The sequence below is a fragment of the Vigna angularis genome, chromosome 1, assembly GCF_016808095.1.
Source record: "Vigna angularis cultivar LongXiaoDou No.4 chromosome 1, ASM1680809v1, whole genome shotgun sequence".
Taxonomy (NCBI): Eukaryota; Viridiplantae; Streptophyta; class Magnoliopsida; order Fabales; family Fabaceae; genus Vigna; species Vigna angularis.
In genome coordinates, this window is record NC_068970.1 from 17448893 (window position 1) to 17468854 (window position 19962).

Below are 19962 nucleotides of genomic sequence, written 5' to 3' on the forward strand. Positions count from 1 at the left end.
ACATTTGAAATGCTACAGCTTACGTTACGTCTTCTCTAATTGGCAAAGAAAACATGATTACATTATCAGCAATTCTAATTTCAACCCAGTGTTTTCTCATCTTCAACGGCCAAGATGCATGACCTAGAATCGAAGTACATAATTTCGATGTTTGGAGGATATCTTATCCTCCCTAGTTTCACGTTCCTTATTTCTGCAATATTTTTCTCTACTTAGATCCAAATAAGGCATTTCTGTGGTGCTTCTTCAATGCCATCACTTGGTCTTTCGGGATTACTTAGAGATACACTTTTTTGTGCATTATATCGTGCCTCACTCATTTTTATATTATATAATGTCTTTTTAGATATTAAATAAAAACAACAAGGTACCATAGTTATTAAGTGTGTCTAAAGGTAAGATGCCCATTAAAAAAAAAATAATCCATGGTATTGTGGACTTTACCATGAATTTTGTTGGTTTTTCTAATTGCTTTATTTGTCTAGGTCGGGAGGATATAGTTTTGGATATGACGAGGAATGATAAGTATTTTCTCCTTACATTTTAAACTGCAAGTTGCAAATTTTGGCAATGATGAAGATGGTTGTTGTTGAGTTTGTGAGAAGTAACGTGCATGTAATGTTTGTTTTAGTTGTGCTTAAAATTAATTTTGTTTTATTTGCCTTATCTTTGTCTTTTTGGAAGTGTTGAAGATAGAATTTGAATTTAAATTATTGTTACGCTTAGTTAGGAATCAATTTTAATTTTATAAGTTGTTTTTTGTTTTATAAAGTTGTTTTCTAATTTTATGTATAAGCGGTTAATAATGCTTATATATTTTGTATCTCATTTGAGAAGAAAAAATGAATGAAGAGAGTAACAATTATTCTCGAAATTGTTTTAACATGGTATAAGGTATAAGATGTTGTTTAATTTTGGGACCCCTGACTTCATTTCTGTATTGTTTTTCAATCCCTAAAATTCTTAATTTAAGCCATGGACAATGTTTCCACCTCTTCATCGTTTACCACCTCTACTCCGTCCTCCAATATTATCATTCAGCAAGACAATTCTTCCTTTCCCATCATTGTTATCCTTGATGACTCTAACTATCCTCTTTGGTCCCAGCTAATGGACATGCGTATTGGTGCTCAAAACAAATCGGGGTACCTTACTGGTGTAACGACGAAACCCTCCATTGATGACCCCACCTATGATAATTGGGTAACTTAGAATAAAAGGGTGAAAAGCTGGCTTATTGACTCCATGAGCCCCTCGTTGATGCAACGGTTTATCCGCCTTGAATTTGCCCACCAAATTTGGGACGCCACTCTCCGCACATTCTACGATGGATCCGATGAAACTTTCCTTTTCGAACTAAACCAGCGATTTTTCTCCACCAAACAACATGGTCGTCCCCTTTCTACTTATTATAAAGAACTACTCTCCATATTTCAAGAGATTGATCATCGTATGTCTTCTTCTGAAACCACCGTGAATGGCGTGGTCCAGATGCATTCTTTCATGGCTCGTCTACGCGTTCACATCTTTCTTAGCGGCTTAGACGCTGATTTTGACCAAGTTCGTGGAGAGATTCTTTGTAAAGACCCAAAATTGGACCTTGAGAGCACATATGCATATGTCCGTCGTGAACATCAGCAACGTATCACTATGGGTCGTCCTACCCCTACCTCGGATTCATCAGCAACGTATCTCAAGTTCCTTATTCTTCCACGGTCAATTATCCTCCTAAACACCGTAAGGATAATTCCTCTGGAAAACCCTTATTATGTTCTCATTGTGGTGATTCTGGTCACTCCAAGAATCGTTGCCATGAAATCATCGAGTATCCAACATGGTGGGACTTCACCAAACGTCCTCGCCGCAAAGTCTCCTCCAAAGTCCTCCTTTCCTCTTCTGATGGTGACTCCTCTCCCTCTCCTCAAGCTAATGTTGTGTATGAAGGTATCCTACTTGGATAATTGATACTGGCGCATCAGATCATATGATTCATGATGCCTCTATGTTAAACCATTGTTTCCCATGTAGTAAGTCCACTATAACCACTGCTAATGGTGGTTCTGTCTCAATTACTGGTCAGGGTACCATTACTCTATCAAAAACTCTCACTCTACATTCTGTTCTTGTTGTTCCTTCTCTTGATTTCAATTTGTTATCTGTCAGTCAGCTTACTTCACAACTTAACTGTAGTGTGCTTTTTTGACCCACATTTTGTGTCTTTCAAGACGTCCAGACCAAGGTGATTCTTGGCTATGGTGTTAGACGTGGAAATCTTTACTTTTTAGACATCTCTGATGGTGGTACTAACTTGCATTGCAGAGCATTTGCTACTAACACTCCAGATTCTTCCCATTCTGGTGCTTGGCTTTGGCATAAGAGACTCGGGCACCTTTCCTTTGGTTATCTTCAAAAATTATTTTCCCATTTATTTTCAAAGTATTATTCCTCTGAATTTCAATGTTCTACTTGTGAAGTGGCTAAAAGCTATCGTGTTCCTTTTTATCCCAGTTTGAATAAAAGTTGTATTCCCTTTAAAGTCATTCATTCTGATATTTGGGACCCTGCTAAAGTCCCTTCATTTTCTCATTCTTATTATTATGTACCTTTTATTGATGAGTGTACTCGAATGGTGTGGATCTCTTTGCTTAAACATAAAAGTGATGTCTTCCCTGTTTTTTAGAAATTTCACAGTATGGTTCAAACACAATTTAATACTTCCATCCAAATTTTTTAATCAGATAATGGCCTCGAGTATAAGAATGGATCCTTTTTTGAATTCTAACTTCTAAAGGGATAAAACATGAAACCTCTTGTATGTATATACCTCAACAAAATGGACTAGCTGAGAGAAAAAACAGACAATTGTTAGAGGTAGTACGGGCTTCATTATTTGACATGAATATCCCTTCCCATTATTGGGGTGAGGCAGTACTCTTTGCTCCCTATCTTATAAATCGCACCCCTTCGAGTGTTTTAGGTTTTCTCACCCCTTAACAGAAGCTTGAAATTTTTTTTTCTATTCCTCATGTTATGAATCTTGAACCTCGAGTTTTTGGCTGCACTGCCTATGTTCATGTTCCAAAAACACTACGCGGCAAGCTTGATCCTTGTGCTAAAAAATGCATCTTTGTTGGCTACTCCGACATCCAAAAAGGATATAGTTGCTTTGACCCTCAAACCCACAAAATGCTTCTTCTCCAGGGGAGATTCATCACATTGGAGAAGAAGAATTATGCTTACCTCTACCTATGACTCCTACTCCAACATCTCTTCTTGTTATGGACAGTCCACCAAATCAAAATCCTTCTCCTGAAGTTTCTATCGATCTTCCAGGTACAAATCTTATCAATGCAAGTCATCCTCCACAAAGTGAGACACCAAATCTACCTTACGTACCAGAATCACCTATTGTGGACAGTTCTGAAATACATCCCGAACCTACTACCGAGATAACTTCTGTCCCTATTGTAAACTCTTCCACCCCAACTTCTTCTAACAATCACAATATACAAATCAGAAGATCAGAACGACAAAATAAAGGTATACTAAAACCATTTTATGAACCACATCCGAGAGTGAAAGTAAAGTACCCTATTAGCAGTTATGTATCATCTCATAGATTATCTGAATCATATGCTCTAACAGTTGATCAATTATCCACTATATCTATTCCTAACAATGTGGATGAAGCATTAAAAGATCCTAGATGGAAGCAAGCAATGAACATAGAGATGGAAGCACTTCAGAAAAACGGAACTTGGAAAATAACTTCTTTACCAAGTGGAAAAAACACAATTGGATGCAAATTGGTATACACTGTGAAGTTAAAAGCAGATGGAAGTGTTGATAGATACAAGGCAAGACTCGTGGCAAAGGGATACACACAAAAATATGGGGTAGACTATCAAGATACATTTACTCTAGTGGCTAAACTTAACACAATCTGAATCCTAATTTCCATAGCAGTTAATAGAGATTGGCCCCTGAAGCAATTTGATGTAAAGAATGCTTTCCTGAATGGTGATTTAAAAGAGGAGGTCTACATGGAGGTTCCACCAGGAGTACAACTAGCACCTTCAAAAGAGAGTGTAGTTTGCAAATTAAAAAAGGCTTTATATGGCCTTAAACAATCACCTAGGGCATGGTTTTGAAGAGTCATGTTAGCAATGAAGAAGTTTGGGTATAAACAATGTAATTCAGACCATACCTTGTTTATGAAGCATAACAAAGGAAAAGTGGCCATACTTATTGTCTATGTAGATGATATGGTGTTAACAGGAGATGATGTGGAAGAAATGAAATTACTTGAGAAGAGACTGGCTGCTGAATTTGAAATGAAGGATTTAGGACAACTAAAATACTTTCTTGGCATATAAATTGCAAGATCTGAACAAGGAATTTTTTTATCTCAAAGAAAATATATTCTAAACCTTCTATCTGAGACTGAAATGTTGGCTTGCAAGCCAGCTGATACTCCAATTGAAATGAATCATTCTCTTGTTGTATATCCAAACCAGATTGAGACGGACAAACACAGATACTAGAGGTTAGAAGGAAAGTTAATTTATTTGTCTCACACTAGACCTGACATTGCCTATTTTGTGAGCATTGTAAGTAGGTTCATGCATTCTCCTAGTGAAGAACATATGATAGTAGTATACCGTATCCTCAGATACCTCAAAGGTTCACCAGGGAAAGGTCTATTATTTTTAAAAAATGATAAAGCTTGCATAGAAGGATACACAGATTCAGACTGGGCTGGTGATAAAACTACAAGGCAATCAACTTCAGGGTATTTTACATTTGTAGAAGGTAACTTAGTCACATGGAGAAGCAAGAAGCAAAAGGTAGTTGAAAGATCTAGTGTTCAAGTTGAATTTAGAGGTATGACATATGGCATTTGTGAGTTACTATGGATTAGGAACATCCTAGCTGATTTGGAAATCAAATATGAACAACCAATGGATCTTTTATGTGACAACAAGATTGCAGTAGAAATTGCACATAACCCGGTTCAACATGATAGAACCAAACATGTTGAAGTGGATAAACATTTTATTAAGAAAAAGTTAGATAATCAAGAAATTTAAATTCCATATGTTCCGTCTGAAGATCAACTTACTTATGTATTAAGAAAGGCGGAATTGTTTTAACATGAAGTTTTTGTTACTCGATCTATAAAGCTATTAAAAGCTACGTGGAGGTTGGTGCATCGGAAATAATTAAAAAGAAAATAGAAGGAACCTGAATGAGTTCACAAACCCCGAAAAGGAGAGTATTGTGCTCCTGTAGTACAAATACTTTTATACTTTGTTTGTTGATTTTCTATTTAATAATAGGGAGTCACAAGGAGCAAGTTGCTATTGTCCAGAATGAAATTGGATTATGATATTATATTAAGAATTCATTCTTCATACAAAATACACCATAATAAATAAAAGGAAAAAAAAAAGAGAAAAAAGGAACAATTCTTGTTCTCTTATTAATTTTCATTAAGTCAAGAATATATTTATATACAAATACTAATAGTAAAAAAACTTAAATCGGACTATTAAGATTTTGCGACTGAAAGATCTTAGAGTGTTCTTACAAGTGACTGTTAAGAATTTTAAGATTTCTTCCTAGTTCTTTTTGTTAGATAGAATTAATTTTTGTACTTCTATGTTGTCCTAAGGAGATCTTTTCACTTCTTGTATTTATATTTTTTCTGAGATTTTATACTGTTTGTACTCTGAAAATGGGTTAGGTTTAATAAGTCAATTAACTTGATTTATGATTCAAATCAGACTTCAAAAATTGTAACATAATAAAAATAAGTTTTTCTTAGCCTCGTTTGGTTCGTTGTTCATATGTATTAATACCAAACTACCTCACTGGTTAATGACGTAATCCATTTATTCTTTTATATTAAATATTTTTGTTTATTTTTGTATTATGTCATGAAAGTAAGAAATTTTAACTTCTCTCTGCTCTTTACTCTCTGATGATTTTTTTTTCGCCGATGATAATGGACTATCTAATAACTTCCTTATACTGAAATAAGCATTTCTTTTTTCATCTCATATCTGCCAATTACAATCCATCATCAGGCAAAAGTAGAGTTTAAAGACTTTACATTTTATTCACAAAGTCGATAGGGTGAAATTTTGTTTGGGGATAAAAGCCAATAAAGCATATTCAAAGTTTTGTATATGTCGACAAAGTGCTAGCAAATTTTGATTATCAAGGTCTAAGATCAGCTACAAATCCCGATTTTAAAGTCATAAGCAAGTTTGAGAATTAATATAAGTAAAATCACAAACAACAAATAATAATATTGCACTGTACACAATTTAAATTTTTACTTACGGACACTTGCATTTTGGGAAGGAAAGAGAAAAAAAGACAAGAGTACCAAACATCCTTGTCCATCTCACCGTTGATTTCCAAAAATAGGCAATACGCAGAAGCTGGCATGATAAAGGCGAGTTTGAAAATAGGTTAATTCAGTTTACTTTTATATAATTTTGTTAGATTTTGGATTTTTAAAAACCAGAGGTTTCTTAAATAGCACGAGACCCACAAAAACATTATAATATAATAATAATTTTGTATATTTTTTTTATAACAAAAAATGTAAAAGCGCGTGAGCATAAACATGTATTTTTTCTGGTTTTTATAAAATAAATTACTCAATTTTAATTAATAATTAAAAATTGATGTATATTAATCTAAATTATAATATTATTATATGTATGAATATTTTTTAAGTAATATGATAAAAAAAGATTAATTCTTTAAATTAATTTTTTAATTTTAATTTTGCTTAAAGAAAAGCTGAGGGCACAGGATAAGTAAACTGACGAGCTTAAAATGCTAATTTTCTATTCATATTGGTTGTGGAACTGGTAACTTTGAAAGGAGGATTTATCAGGCCAATTTTACTTTTGCACACCACAAAATATGTCTGGAACTGTAACTAGTGAAAGATGGAGGATAAATTAGACTTTCAATGAGAGTGTAGAACTGCTCCAAAAATCATACCCAAAAAAAAAACCATCACAGGAACTTTTCATGGTGAATAAGGAAGGAAACATAAAACACAATTTTTTCTTATAACAGTGCATGAAATCCCATAATATCTACTACTGTTAGAACGTATTTGTGCCTCGTATCCGAAATAAATGGTAAAAGATAGAACGTGTATTTGTCTAAGAACAAGACCACTTAGTTAAATAGGTTGATATGGGAAGGTTGGAAATTCGAGTACGAGTATAAGTCCATGTTAAATAAAAATAAAGAAGTAGAATATTATATAAAAATGAAAAACTTGTTATTTAAAGTTTTAAATAAAAAATAATAAAAGATAGTTCGTGTTTTTGTCTAACAACAAGACCACTTAGTTAAATAGGTTGATATATGAAAGTTGATAATTCGAGTAGTTAAATAGGTTGATATGCGAAGATTGATAATTTAAGTATAAGTACAAGTCTAACATTAAATAAAAACGAAAACATTATATAAAAATTAAAGACTTGTTGTTTTAAAGTTTTAAATAAAAAATGGTGTTAATTTTTTATATAATTTGAGTTCAATTCTTATTAATATGGTATCTTTTTTGTGAACACTCTCTGGACTCGACAATGATCACCTAAACCAGAATCTAGTATTGGTTAGTTAGAACATGGTCGAGTTTAATAATGTGAACACAGGGAATTTACATTTTTGAATGACAGCTTTTTGAAAGATTGTAGATAAAGCAAAGGAATTGGGTTGTGTTGATTTGAACAGGAATCTAAAGAAAATTGCCTAAACGAGCGTAAGGATTGAACAGAAAAAAAGTGGAAATGGATAGCAACTAATCTGATTGGCAACACAGAACCCTGTGAATGATATAGTATGGCATGAGAAGAAAAGGTCTTTGTGCACTTTCTCTTTCTGAGGACATGTATTTAAGTAACCCTTTCATTGAACCCAATACCATTTTTCTCTGCATTTCTCTTCCTTGGTTAACTTTACCCTACGCCCAGTCCATTTCCTCTCTCTTTCTTCTCTCGGCATTAATGTTGCATGTCGTACTCTTTTATGAGAATCTCTTTTATGACTACTTTGCTGACCGCAACATTCAACATTTCCCTTTCCCTTTTACCCTCCTTATCCTTCAAATATCCAAAGAATTTGTACCTTCTATCATCTATAACTTACGGTATAAACCCACCACCACCCTTTTATCCTAGTTTTCACACAACACCACCACTACCTATTCTACATTACTTCTAGCCCTGCACACACCTACACCCTTTTTTCACACCAACAGTAAAAAACCAAACTCTCATTATATAGATCCCACGTATACTAACAACACATCCACCCTTAATTGAGATAATGTGATTTTAAGTCCAAGGAGAATAATCTAGCTATCATATCATACTTCTTTTAAGTCATTTTAACAAATATCAATCTTTCATCCTTTTAATTTTACCATGAAACATTAATTTAAAAAGTGGAAGGTTAAAATATTTCTTTTACGTTGCTTTTAGAATAACTTAATCCCTTTTCATATATATATATATATATATATATATATATCAGTTAGGTTTTATGGCTATACATAGATAAACAGTGGTGGAATAATATAATATTTTTTGAAGTGATGATGTGATGGGAAAGTAAGTTTTAATGTATGGTTGTATTGTGTGGTTGTTTAGAAACAGGAAAAGCCAAAGCTTTCGCCCAAGATTGGGGTGACTAACAGGTGCCTATCATATATATGAGCTGCAACAGGAAGGCACTGTTCAGTGGATACATTCTTTTATTTGTTATGTACTTTTACTTTATAATCAGAACCCCACAATACATGTCGACATTTCTGGCTTATGAGTGGATTGGACCAAAACAATGTAAAATGTCTCGAAAAGAATGGCCATCCCATCCCAATCAGGTTAGACCGGGTTACCTGCACCCCTGCCCTCGTTTTATCCTCAGATGCATTATTTAGGTTGTGTTTCTTTCAGCTTAAATACAGTAGCAACGGACGGAATTCTGTGTTTGTTTCTCCTTATTTACGGGAATGTAAGAGCCACAATTTGGGCAGTTAATCCACATCCATCTGTTGAGTAAAAAGATTACAAAGGATTAGAAAAGATGGTCAGATCACATTTTCATTTTACAATGTTTTTTTATATTTTTATTGTGTCGGTTCATTTTGTTCATTTTGTTAACGAAGAGCAATATATTGAATGCACTAAGAGATGTAGAAGGAGATCTCTTGGATACACCTATTAATAACTAATAATATTATTAATTTTTTAATTCAACAAACCATTAAAATAATTTTTCAATCAATCATATTTTATTTTAAATTTATTATATCTACTAAAATTTTATTCCAACTAAATAGATTATATTTTCTATTAATTCTAAATTATTTTTATGTAAATAAAATTGATTTTCTATTAATTTTAATTATAGGATAAAAGAGTAATATTATATTTTAATTTATTAAAATATTTTTTTATCTATCACATTCTTCAAATCATTCACAAAATTTAACAAACTTTACCTTCAAATCTTTCTATCTATTTCTTAAAGCAAACAATACTACTATCACTTATCTATTTTCTCAAATTCATTCACACATTTTCTCTCAAATCCTCCCCTTAATTCAAAAACACTTTTAGGAATGACGAATTTCCTCCGTAATATATAACTTAACAAAGTTGTAAGGGAATATACCTAATATTTTCTTACACCAACAAATGGAGCTATCTTCAACTCGCTAGCGCGAAAAGAATTGATAAGAGTCAAATCAAACATACGTTCCCTCACTATTCTATCAATTAACAGGATCTAAAAGTGAAAATATATGAATTCAATCATTGATCATGTATTTTCCTTAAAGATTTTACAACCACAAGAACTTACACGGACAAATACCCTCAAAGATTAATTACAATAAAAAGAATTTGGCCTAAAAATAATAAGCTCGTCTTGAGAAAATGTAGATGATGTAGGCCTAGAACCACACAACAAAGCCCGACATATTCGTCAACAAAGAAGAGTTTGAACTTTCCTAAACTCAATGAAAGGTTTTATCTTGAGTAGAGTTGTCAATTTGGTCAACTCCAAATCCTTGCCCAACGATCAAGATCCAAAAGTCTTCAATTGGAAAAGTTCACAAAGTCAAAATGATCACAAAACCATATAGACCAGGCCAACTCATGTTTAAACATGAAAAAAATATTATTATTTTAAATATATTATTAGACATAAAAAAATTAGTATGAGAGCCAAAACTTAAGCTCTAATTGACATTCGTTTTAGGTCACGTGTCCCAACCTTCATCGTGGGTCAACATATCTTGACTTTTTGGGTTAGTTTATCTCGACCTTTTGCTTGGATCCACTCGTCATGACCTTCATTCCAAGAAGGCCTATCTCGATATTCGATCAAGAACGACCTACCTCGACCATATACCCAAATCTACCCCTCACGACCAGTCTCAAATTTCAGCCCTCTAGACCTTTAGTCTAAGGTAACCTATCTAAACCTTCAACCTGGGATGCCTTATTCTAACCATCAACATGAGTCGGCTTGGCTCAACCATTAACACGAGTCGAACTTGTCTCGGCCTTTGGCCCGGGTCAGCGCGTCTCAACATTTAGTTTTGGCCAACGTGTCTTGACCTTTAACCCGGGTCGACCTGACTTGACTTTCGACCTAAGCCAACTTGTATCGACCTCCGGCCAAGGCTGACTTGTCTCGACATCCGTCCAGGTCTAGGCCAATTTGTCTTAACCTTCGGTCTGGGTCGATCAGTTTCGACCTTCGGCCCAAGCCAAGTTAGTTTGACCTTTGACCTAAATCGATCCATTTCGACCTTCGATTCGAGTCGACGAATCTCAACTTTCAACCCGAACCGACCCATCCTAACCTTCAGCCTGAATCGGCTAGTCTCAACATTTGGCCCAGATAGGCATGTCTCGACCTTCAGCTTGGACCGACCTGTCTCAACCTTTGACCTGGACCAACACGTTTTGACCTTATGCTCGAATCGGGTCGTCTCGACCTTCTATCCAATACGACTCAACCTTAACCTCTGACCTAGGCTAAATGTGTTGTTTTTAAGAGTTAATAAAAGTCTTTATAGTGAAGTCAAACTCATCTTACCCCTCACCTATCACCTAACTCACTTGAGATGGATTTTTGGAGATTGAAACTTTTTGTTGACTCCTTCGTTTGAGAGAAAAATAAAGCTTATTCAAAGGTGAACTATAGAACTGACTCATGGACCAAGACTGCTCTAGTAATTTGTATACACATACATTAAAAAATGCGAAAGAAAAGAAGAAAAATAAAACAGACACCAAAAGCACTAAATGACAGTTGAGAGGCAAAGAAAACATGTTTACAATCATATTATTCTTACCGCTATTTTGAATCTCTCGGTAGATAACACTTGGCACATACCTTTCGCTGTACATCTTTAGCCATATACCGATTGGCAACTAAATATAACCATTCATAATGATTCAAACATGAACGGAAAACGTAATTATAATCATCATTTCCAAATCAAGTTTGCACTATAAAATTGAATTCAGTGAACTATATATAGACAGCATATTTCTAGATTAGACTACAATATTTGTATATGATTTTTTAATCAAATCCACAACTTCCAATATGTTGTTGCCGATATGATTCAAGGAAATCTAATTTACTGAAACAAATCTTCTTAAATTGAACATTATTACAGTTATGAGAATTTAAAATTCTATAAAATACAGCATTAGGCAACAGGAACTTTGCAGCAGACCTCTAAAACATCATCTAATGGGGCATGATCACCTGTCCCTTCGTCTTTCCTTGCATATAATAGCTCCTTTCCTCTGAACACAAACATTCCTCCCTGAAAAAACAAAAACGAATCAATACTATAGGGAAACATGGTAGAACTATTTTTATCACTTTTGCTTCCAGATTAATGTATCAACCTGTTGCAATACACTGCTTATATCATTTGGAGTAGCTCCAATTGTATAGTTCTCCGCAGCTTTCTGCAGAGAATCATATCTTGAAAACACCTTTGCCTGTGTTATAAATTTTAAGGTTAAAAAGGTATATTAATCAGCATGCATAATTGTTAATCTCTCTCTCACTCACTCACACACATATATATTCTATTTGTCTATGTTTTTTTTTTATTTATTTATGGAGAAGTGGGAGGTCTAAGCTTACACTGGAAGGGTTGAGGAAAGTTCGGCCCAAACCATGGTATAGTTTCAAAACATTATATGCCTGAAAGAAGGGGATATTAGACCATATTGAACTAAAAGATATGTCAAGTAGGTGAATGTTGAGGTAGCTAACCACATCTTACCTTGCGCTCAGGATCAGCATAAAGGCAATCCATTGGGAATGGTAACTGTCAGTGCAAATATCAAGATAGAGAGAAAATATCAGTTTTGATATGAAGAACATGTTCATACCACTATTAATACATACAGGTAAGTTTGCATTAAAAGTCTTCCAATTTCAGATAGAGAAGCAAAACTAGGCCAGATCAAGGTAAAGATGACCATTATACTGCTATCGTCGCGCGAATTTAGGACACAAATGATGAACCTTCAATGAAATGGATTTAAAATTGAATCACAAACAGCTAAGCCAAAATATACCCAGGACTAATAACTAAAAGTAAACTTCACAAGTATGATACTTGATGGAACCAATGAATAGAATTTAGGCAGATTATAAACTGGAGTGTGTGCGTATGCGCATTTAAAAACATTACCTGTATTCAATTTCATACAAGAAAATAAATGTGAGAGATAAAGTAGAAATATATTACATATATGCTTGATTAAAAAAACAGAAAAATGTAAAATAGTTATTTGAATACTTTTATTTAGTGAACTATCAGTTATGTTGGTACCTAATTGATTAGGTTTATCTGTCATAGTTGATTATGATTCTCTGGTACCATATATGTTGCATTATAAACTGTAGACAATTATGTTTTCATCGTAATTGATTATTTACTTTGCATTTATTAGTTATTTTTGTTACTTTATAGAGAAATAAAAAATTATGGGATTTGTTAAGACGTGGACTTTAAGCCTAACTCAACTCTCACAAAATCAGTTTGTAAGGTGAGATTTGCACTCACTTATATACTCTAAATTGACCTTATTTCTAGTTGATGTAGGACTTCCAACATACCCCCTCACGCCGAGGTAATTGATTATTTACTTTGCATTTATTAGTTATTTTTGTTACTTTATAGAGAAATAAAAAATTATGAGATTTGTTAAGAAATGGATTTTAAGCCTAACTCAACTACATAAAACCGGTTTGTATGGTGTGGTTTGCACCCACTAATATTCTCTAAATTGGTCTTATCTTTAGTCAATGTGAGACTTCCAACACACCCTCTCACGTCGAGGTATATACATCTCGAGCGTGAGACTAGACATTAATGGGTGGTCCAATACCGGTCTGATAACGGGTGGAACAATATGTCCAACAAACAACAAATATCGTTAAGATAAACTCTAACCATAGCTCTGATACCATGTTAAGAAGTGGATTTTAAACATAACTCAACCCCACAAAACGGCTTTTAAGGTGAGGTTTAAACCCACTTATACACTTTAAATTGGTCTTATCTCTAGTTGATGTAGGACTTCCAATAGAATTCACACTTTTATCCTCCATCATTTTCCTATAACACAATTTATCTTCTTTTTTTATCATACATTTCTTCTGTCTTCATCTTATTTCTACAATGTTTGAGAGATATTAAACACTCTATTTTCACACTACTTAATAATAGGTATGAGAAATATTAATAGAAATACATTCTTTGAACTTAGCACTTAATTAAAAATTACAAATGTTTTGTGAGTCTCGTGCTATTTAATAAACCTCTCATGATATTGTAATTTTTAATAAATTTTAATCAAGTGAGCATATTGAAAATGAGTTGCTAGCACTCGCTCCATAGATATACAACATATATTAAACCCATTCTCTCAGTTTTATTGTAATGCAATATACTGTTTTTTTAATGTACTTTTTTTTGTTTATTTTTTTTGTACAAAGTGATAAAACAATAATAGTGTTTTAATATTAAAATTAATTGCACTTACATATTCGAAGTAATGCTAAATGACACTAACATCTTCTTTTATTTTTAAAATATATACACATCCCTTATATTTTTAATAAAATGAGACACACATCTACCTCCTCGTGTTTTTTTTTTTAAAAAGGCATTTACATTTTTAAGCTTTTAAGAAAGGAACAATCACATCCCTTATTTTTTATTTAAAATAGTATACTCACTAAAACTTAAATAAAAAAATATAAAAATTAAATATTAAAATTTTAAAATATGATAAATAAACACTATTTCAAAAAATAGATTAATTCAATTTAAGAAACATTGTTCTCATTTTTAAAGTCTCCTTAGATAAGTTTACATATTAATCTCTAACCCAATAGACCGAAGAAATTCCATTGCAAGACATAATAGTGATATCACACTCAAATTTAAAAACAAATCTTCTAATTCAACTTTTAATAAAGAGGTATGAATGTCATTTAATATTTATGAAAATAGTTTCCCAAAAATAAACTACAAAAGGCACTAATTTAAACTTCTTACAATCTAACTTATTTACAAAACAGTGAAAGATCTTTCATTCTAAGTGATTTTTATGATTATCAATGATTTGTCATCCAATCTAAAAACCTTCACCTAAATTAGCATTAGTCGATTCCAAGATTTTATAGGATTCTATCTCTCCATATCTAATGTCTCGCCTAAACTAATACGAACCTCGGATTACTTGTATGGCCTATGTCTAGCTTTGTTTTTATATTATATTTTAGAGCATACAACAAAATGACAAAGGTGGACAGAGAAATTACTCTTTCAGCAAGAACGCGGGCTTTATTGGGAGTACCAACACCCACGGCAATTAGCTTCACACCAGCTGAATCAAATCTTGCTTTCGATTCTCTCAAGGTCAATGCCAATTCCCAACTTTTAACAAGAACAGACAAGGCATAAATTAGAAATACTATCTCTCAAACAAATCTTGATTAGCTGAAGATCAGTTACCAGCAAATGCATCCAAAGTGCCTCAATAGTGCCACTACAGCCACTCCCTGCATGAATTAAGACTAATCTAATGCAACATACGAAATTAATCTAACATTAGCATAACAAGTTTATATCACAGAAGAGAAGTCATATTTTAAAATGGAGAAGAAATCATTATAGACATGATAAATTTCAAAAGATATCTAATTCTCACAGTATTATAATCGACATGTGAAACATCGAAGCAGTGCGTAAATGAATACCTATCCGAATATCCAATATACATTAAGCCTAGCATTAGAAGCATATTAATCACTCTTGCTCAAAAAGCCAACGGATAATTTCCGTTAGTTCACTTTCATGTTCACTTCACCAAATTAAAACACGCAATACAGACACACAATGCAAGAACCAATCAAACCAAATTAAACTAGTTATTTAGTTAAAAACCCCCGCATAAAGAACAAAACAAACAAGGATGGAGTAATAAAGGGGTATGATACGGGTAAAGATGAAAGCTTTTACACATAAATAGAAGGCATACTGACCTGGTACTGGTCCCAGAGATCACTGAACCTTACTGGCTCGCCGGAAGCGGTAAAAATGCTAACATCACCGAGAGTTTCCGTTATTTGGGGACTATACTGGGAATTGGAAACCCTTGGAGAAATTATAGAATGTCTGAGGCTGACACGGAGACCATTTGAGAATATGAATTTGGGGGAAGAATTAAAGAGAGTGGCTGCCGGAAAAGCGTGAGAATTTGGGGCTGGAATTGATGGACGGAAAGTAAGTGACAGAGATTGCAGAGTTGCCATAGTTTGCTAGGCGGAGTCTTGGAATTCAATAGCAACTCTAATTCCCAAGGTGGTGCAAACCGTGGACGAAGACGGATGATGTCAACGAACAGAGCCACAGAAATTTCCGTGGCGGGAGCGGCTCTCCACGCACATAACCTAACATCAGTTTTGTTAAGATTAATTATAATTTTAGGATTGAAATTTAATGTAAACTAGTTTAATATTTTTAAAATAATATTAATTTAAAATTATCAAATTATAATAAATTGTAAAAGTTTTTAATTTTTAAACGTAATATTATGCGTGGTATTAATGTTATTATTTTAGTTAATTTAATTTGTTGAAGCAAGAGCGGTGTCCAAATACTATTAGTGTCCAAATACTATTAGTATTATTATTTAATTATAATACTATTATTACTATTAGTAGTATTAGTATTGGTATTATACAAATTTATAAAATACACCAATTTAATTTTTGTTATAAATTTAACTATTCATAAGGTATTATTAAATATTTAAATATATGTTGTAATAATATTGATTAATCATTTTATTTCAATCAATATAATCAAACTCTTTATTTAAATATTATATTTATAACACTTAAACATAATTATGTGAATAAATTACCTTTTAAATATAATAATAATTAATTAACTTTCCTAACACAAGTTGAAAAAAAAAACACCCGAAAAATTCATACACAAAATCAGTTACTGACAAAGTATCTTACATTATTATAATATGGTCCGTTTAATACAAAATCAACTTAAAGCAATCAAACATTACATTAATAATTAATTATAAAACTTAAATATACTTACATAAATAAATTATTTAAATATATTAATAATTATGTTAATTTTCTGAACACAAATTACAAAAAACAAAAAAAGGACCCGTGCATATGCCCGGGTTTCGGACTAGTATATTACAATCACTACTTCTATATCTACTTTTGCTACTGAAATTGAGTTTATGTGTAAATGACTTTTAATCATACCTTACATGCAATATGTTGTCACCGATAAGATTCAGGGAAATCTCGTCTACTATTTCCTAAACTATGCAAATTTTTACTTCTTTAGGCAACAGGAGCTTTGCAGCAGACATTAAAAACATCATCTAAGGGGGCATGGTCACCTGTCCCTTCGTCTTTCCTCGCATACAGCAGCTCTTTTCCTCTGAACACAAACATCCCTCCCTGAAAAATAGAAAAGATCAGTATTTCAGGGGATACAATATGCATAATATTGCTTTCATCTTTTTGCTGTCAGATTAATGTATCAACCTGCTGCAACACACCACTTCTATCATCTGGAGTGGCTTCAATTGTATAGTTCTTGACAGCTTTCTGCAGAGCATGAAATCTAGAAAACACCTTTGCCTGTGATATCAAATGTATGGTAAAAAAGTATAATCAGCAGTGCTGCATGCATAAATTACAAATGCTTCCAAAAAATAAATGTAACTTCAAAGATGTTAGAGGCTGAGCTTACACTGGCTGGATTGAAGAAAGTTCGACCAAAACCATAGTAAAGGTTCAAAACATCATATGCCTGAAGGAATGTCAAATTGGTTAATATTCAACTAAAAGATGAGTTATGTGGGTGAATGTTCCACTAGCCATCCCAAGCATATTTTACCTTGCGATCCGGATCAGCATAAAGACAATCCATTGGAAATGGTAACTAAAGAAAAAAACATCAAGACAAAAATATCAGTTCTGATATCACGAACATGTTCATATCAATATAATACAAATTGTTCATTTACATGAAGTCTTCAAAATTCAAACAGAGATTGAAACTCTGTGCCTGGTTAAGATAAAAATGACCATTCCACTGCTAAACTTGAGTCAATAAGCAACAGAAAGGGTGAACTTCAATAAAATGGATTTAAATTTGAATCGCAGACCACTCAACTGAAATACACTCAAGTTTTGAGACTGTCAACTGAAACTAAATCTCATTAGAATGATAGATACTTTAAGGGACGACGATCGATACTGTGGGTTTATATAGGGTATCTATTTTAGTGTCCATAGTTGATAGGTAATACAAACACGGGCATATGATATAAATCCATCATCTCCATTTTAGTTATATAGAATATACTTTCTTTTAAAATGTCCTTTTTCTACAAACTGGTGAAACAACAATATTATTTTAAATTAGCCATGAAAAACCAATAAAACAAAAAACATTAACTCAAAAGTTCAACATCCAACTCAACTACGAAAGATTGAAAGATCTTTCAAATCTTAATTATAAAATATAACAAATATAAACTCATGAGAGTGTGGGTAAAACGGGAGGTTGCCTACTGTGATGTCCAAACCCAGACCTTCAAAGTATCATTTAACTAGACCTAACTCTGGGCCGTTTAATAAACAAAACCTCATTCATTGGAAGTACTTTTTATAAGTATCAGTTGGGTTTAGGTTAAATTGTCATCCCAAATCCAAAACCTTAACTAAAAATTAGTCTTCGTTGACTTCAAAGTTTACCAGAATCATCCTTTCCTGATTTAATCACACCTAAACTAACAAGGGATGTCCTTTACTAATATAACGAACAATGATTGTCAAAAAATAACTCAAACAAATAACCCTAAAACAATGACTTATTTTTGTGTTACTTTCTAAAGCATGGACCTCGGCAGGAAAAGCCATAATGACAAAGGAAGCCTCACAACTTACTCGATTAGCAAGCATGCGAGCTTTATTGGGAGAACCAATACCCACTGCAATTAGTTTGACACCAGCTGAATCAAACCTTTCTTTGGATTCTTTCAAGGCTGAAGCCAATTCCCAGCTAATAACAAGATTCCACAAGGCATAAATTAGAAGAACTATCACATAAATATGTCTTAATTGATGACTAAGCGTGAGATCAGTTTACCAACACGGGCATCCAAAGTGCCTCAACAGTGCCACAACAGCCACTCCCTGAAAGAATTAAGACTAATTTAAGACTAATATAATACAACATACGGAATTAATCTAAAATCAATATAAAAAAGTTTATATCACAGATTCTCACAGTATTATAATCGACATTGGTATGAATATTTTAATAAAATAAAAGTAAGAAAATTATAAAAATGCAACCAAAACCATGGAAATATCGATGCAGTGCGTGATATGAAAACCTGTCGGAATATCCAATACACAGTAAGGCTAGCATTAGAAGCATATCAATCACCCTTGCTCATAAAACGAACGGATAATTTCCATTAGTTCACTACCATGTTGGATTCATCAAATTAAAACACGCAATAGAAAAGATCAAACATACGATGTAAGAACCAACCAGACCAAATTATACTAGTTATTTAGTTCAAACCCCCAGAGAAAGAACAAAACAAACAAGGATGGAGTAATGAACGGGTGTGAAAAGGTGATAAAGATGAAAGCCTTTACACACAAATAGAAGGTATACTGACCTGGTTCTGGTCCCAGAGATCACTGAACCTTACTGGCTCGCCGGAAGCGGTAAAAATGCTAACATCACCGAGAGTTTCCGCGATTTGGGGACTATACTCGGAATTAGAAAACCTTGTAGAAATTATGGAGTGTCTGCGGCTGATACTTAGGCCCTTTGAGCTAGTGAATTTGGGGGAAGAATTAAAGGGAGTGGCTGCCGGAAAAGCGTGAGAATTTGGGGCTGGAATTGATGGACGGAAAGTAGGTGACAGAGATTGCAAAGTTGCCATAGTTTGGTTGGCCAAGTTGTGGAATTCAATAGCAACCCTAATTCCCACGGTGGTGCAAACCGTGAAGAAGTTGGATGATGTCAACGAGCAGAGCCACAGAAATTTCCGTGGCGGGAGCGGCTCTCCACGCACATAACCTAACATCAGTTTTGTTAAGATTAATTATAATTTTAGGATTGAAATTTAATGTAAATTAGTTTAATATTTTTAAAATAATATTAACTTAAAATTATCAAATTAATATAATTTTTAAATGTAATATTATTCATCGTATTATGGTAATTATTTTCGTTAATTTAAACTCTATTATTGAGAAAAAAAAACTCATAAGATCCAAATTTAATATTTCTAG

At 33.2% G+C, this 19962-nt stretch overlaps 2 protein-coding genes across 2 annotated transcripts; both read right to left on the reverse strand.

Annotated features, from left to right (window-relative positions):
- Positions 1-11597: 11597 nt before the first annotated feature.
- Positions 11598-16057, reverse strand: LOC108333365 (thioredoxin-like protein AAED1, chloroplastic). Its single transcript, XM_017568790.2, has 7 exons — positions 15640-16057; positions 15110-15156; positions 14917-15031; positions 12362-12406; positions 12220-12279; positions 11976-12071; positions 11598-11890 (listed from the first exon to the last, which is right to left on the reverse strand). Exons 1-7 carry the CDS (start codon positions 15907-15909, stop codon positions 11771-11773), a joined length of 753 nt encoding a protein of 250 aa, XP_017424279.1. The 5' UTR covers positions 15910-16057; the 3' UTR covers positions 11598-11770.
- A 656-nt stretch (positions 16058-16713) lies between these two features.
- On the reverse strand, positions 16714-19754 carry LOC108332820 (thioredoxin-like protein AAED1, chloroplastic). The gene is made up of 7 exons (XM_017568124.2): positions 19341-19754; positions 18797-18843; positions 18595-18709; positions 17540-17584; positions 17393-17452; positions 17185-17280; positions 16714-17097 (listed from the first exon to the last, which is right to left on the reverse strand). Exons 1-7 carry the CDS (start codon positions 19752-19754, stop codon positions 16978-16980), a joined length of 897 nt encoding a protein of 298 aa, XP_017423613.2. The 3' UTR covers positions 16714-16977.
- Positions 19755-19962: the final 208 nt, after the last annotated feature.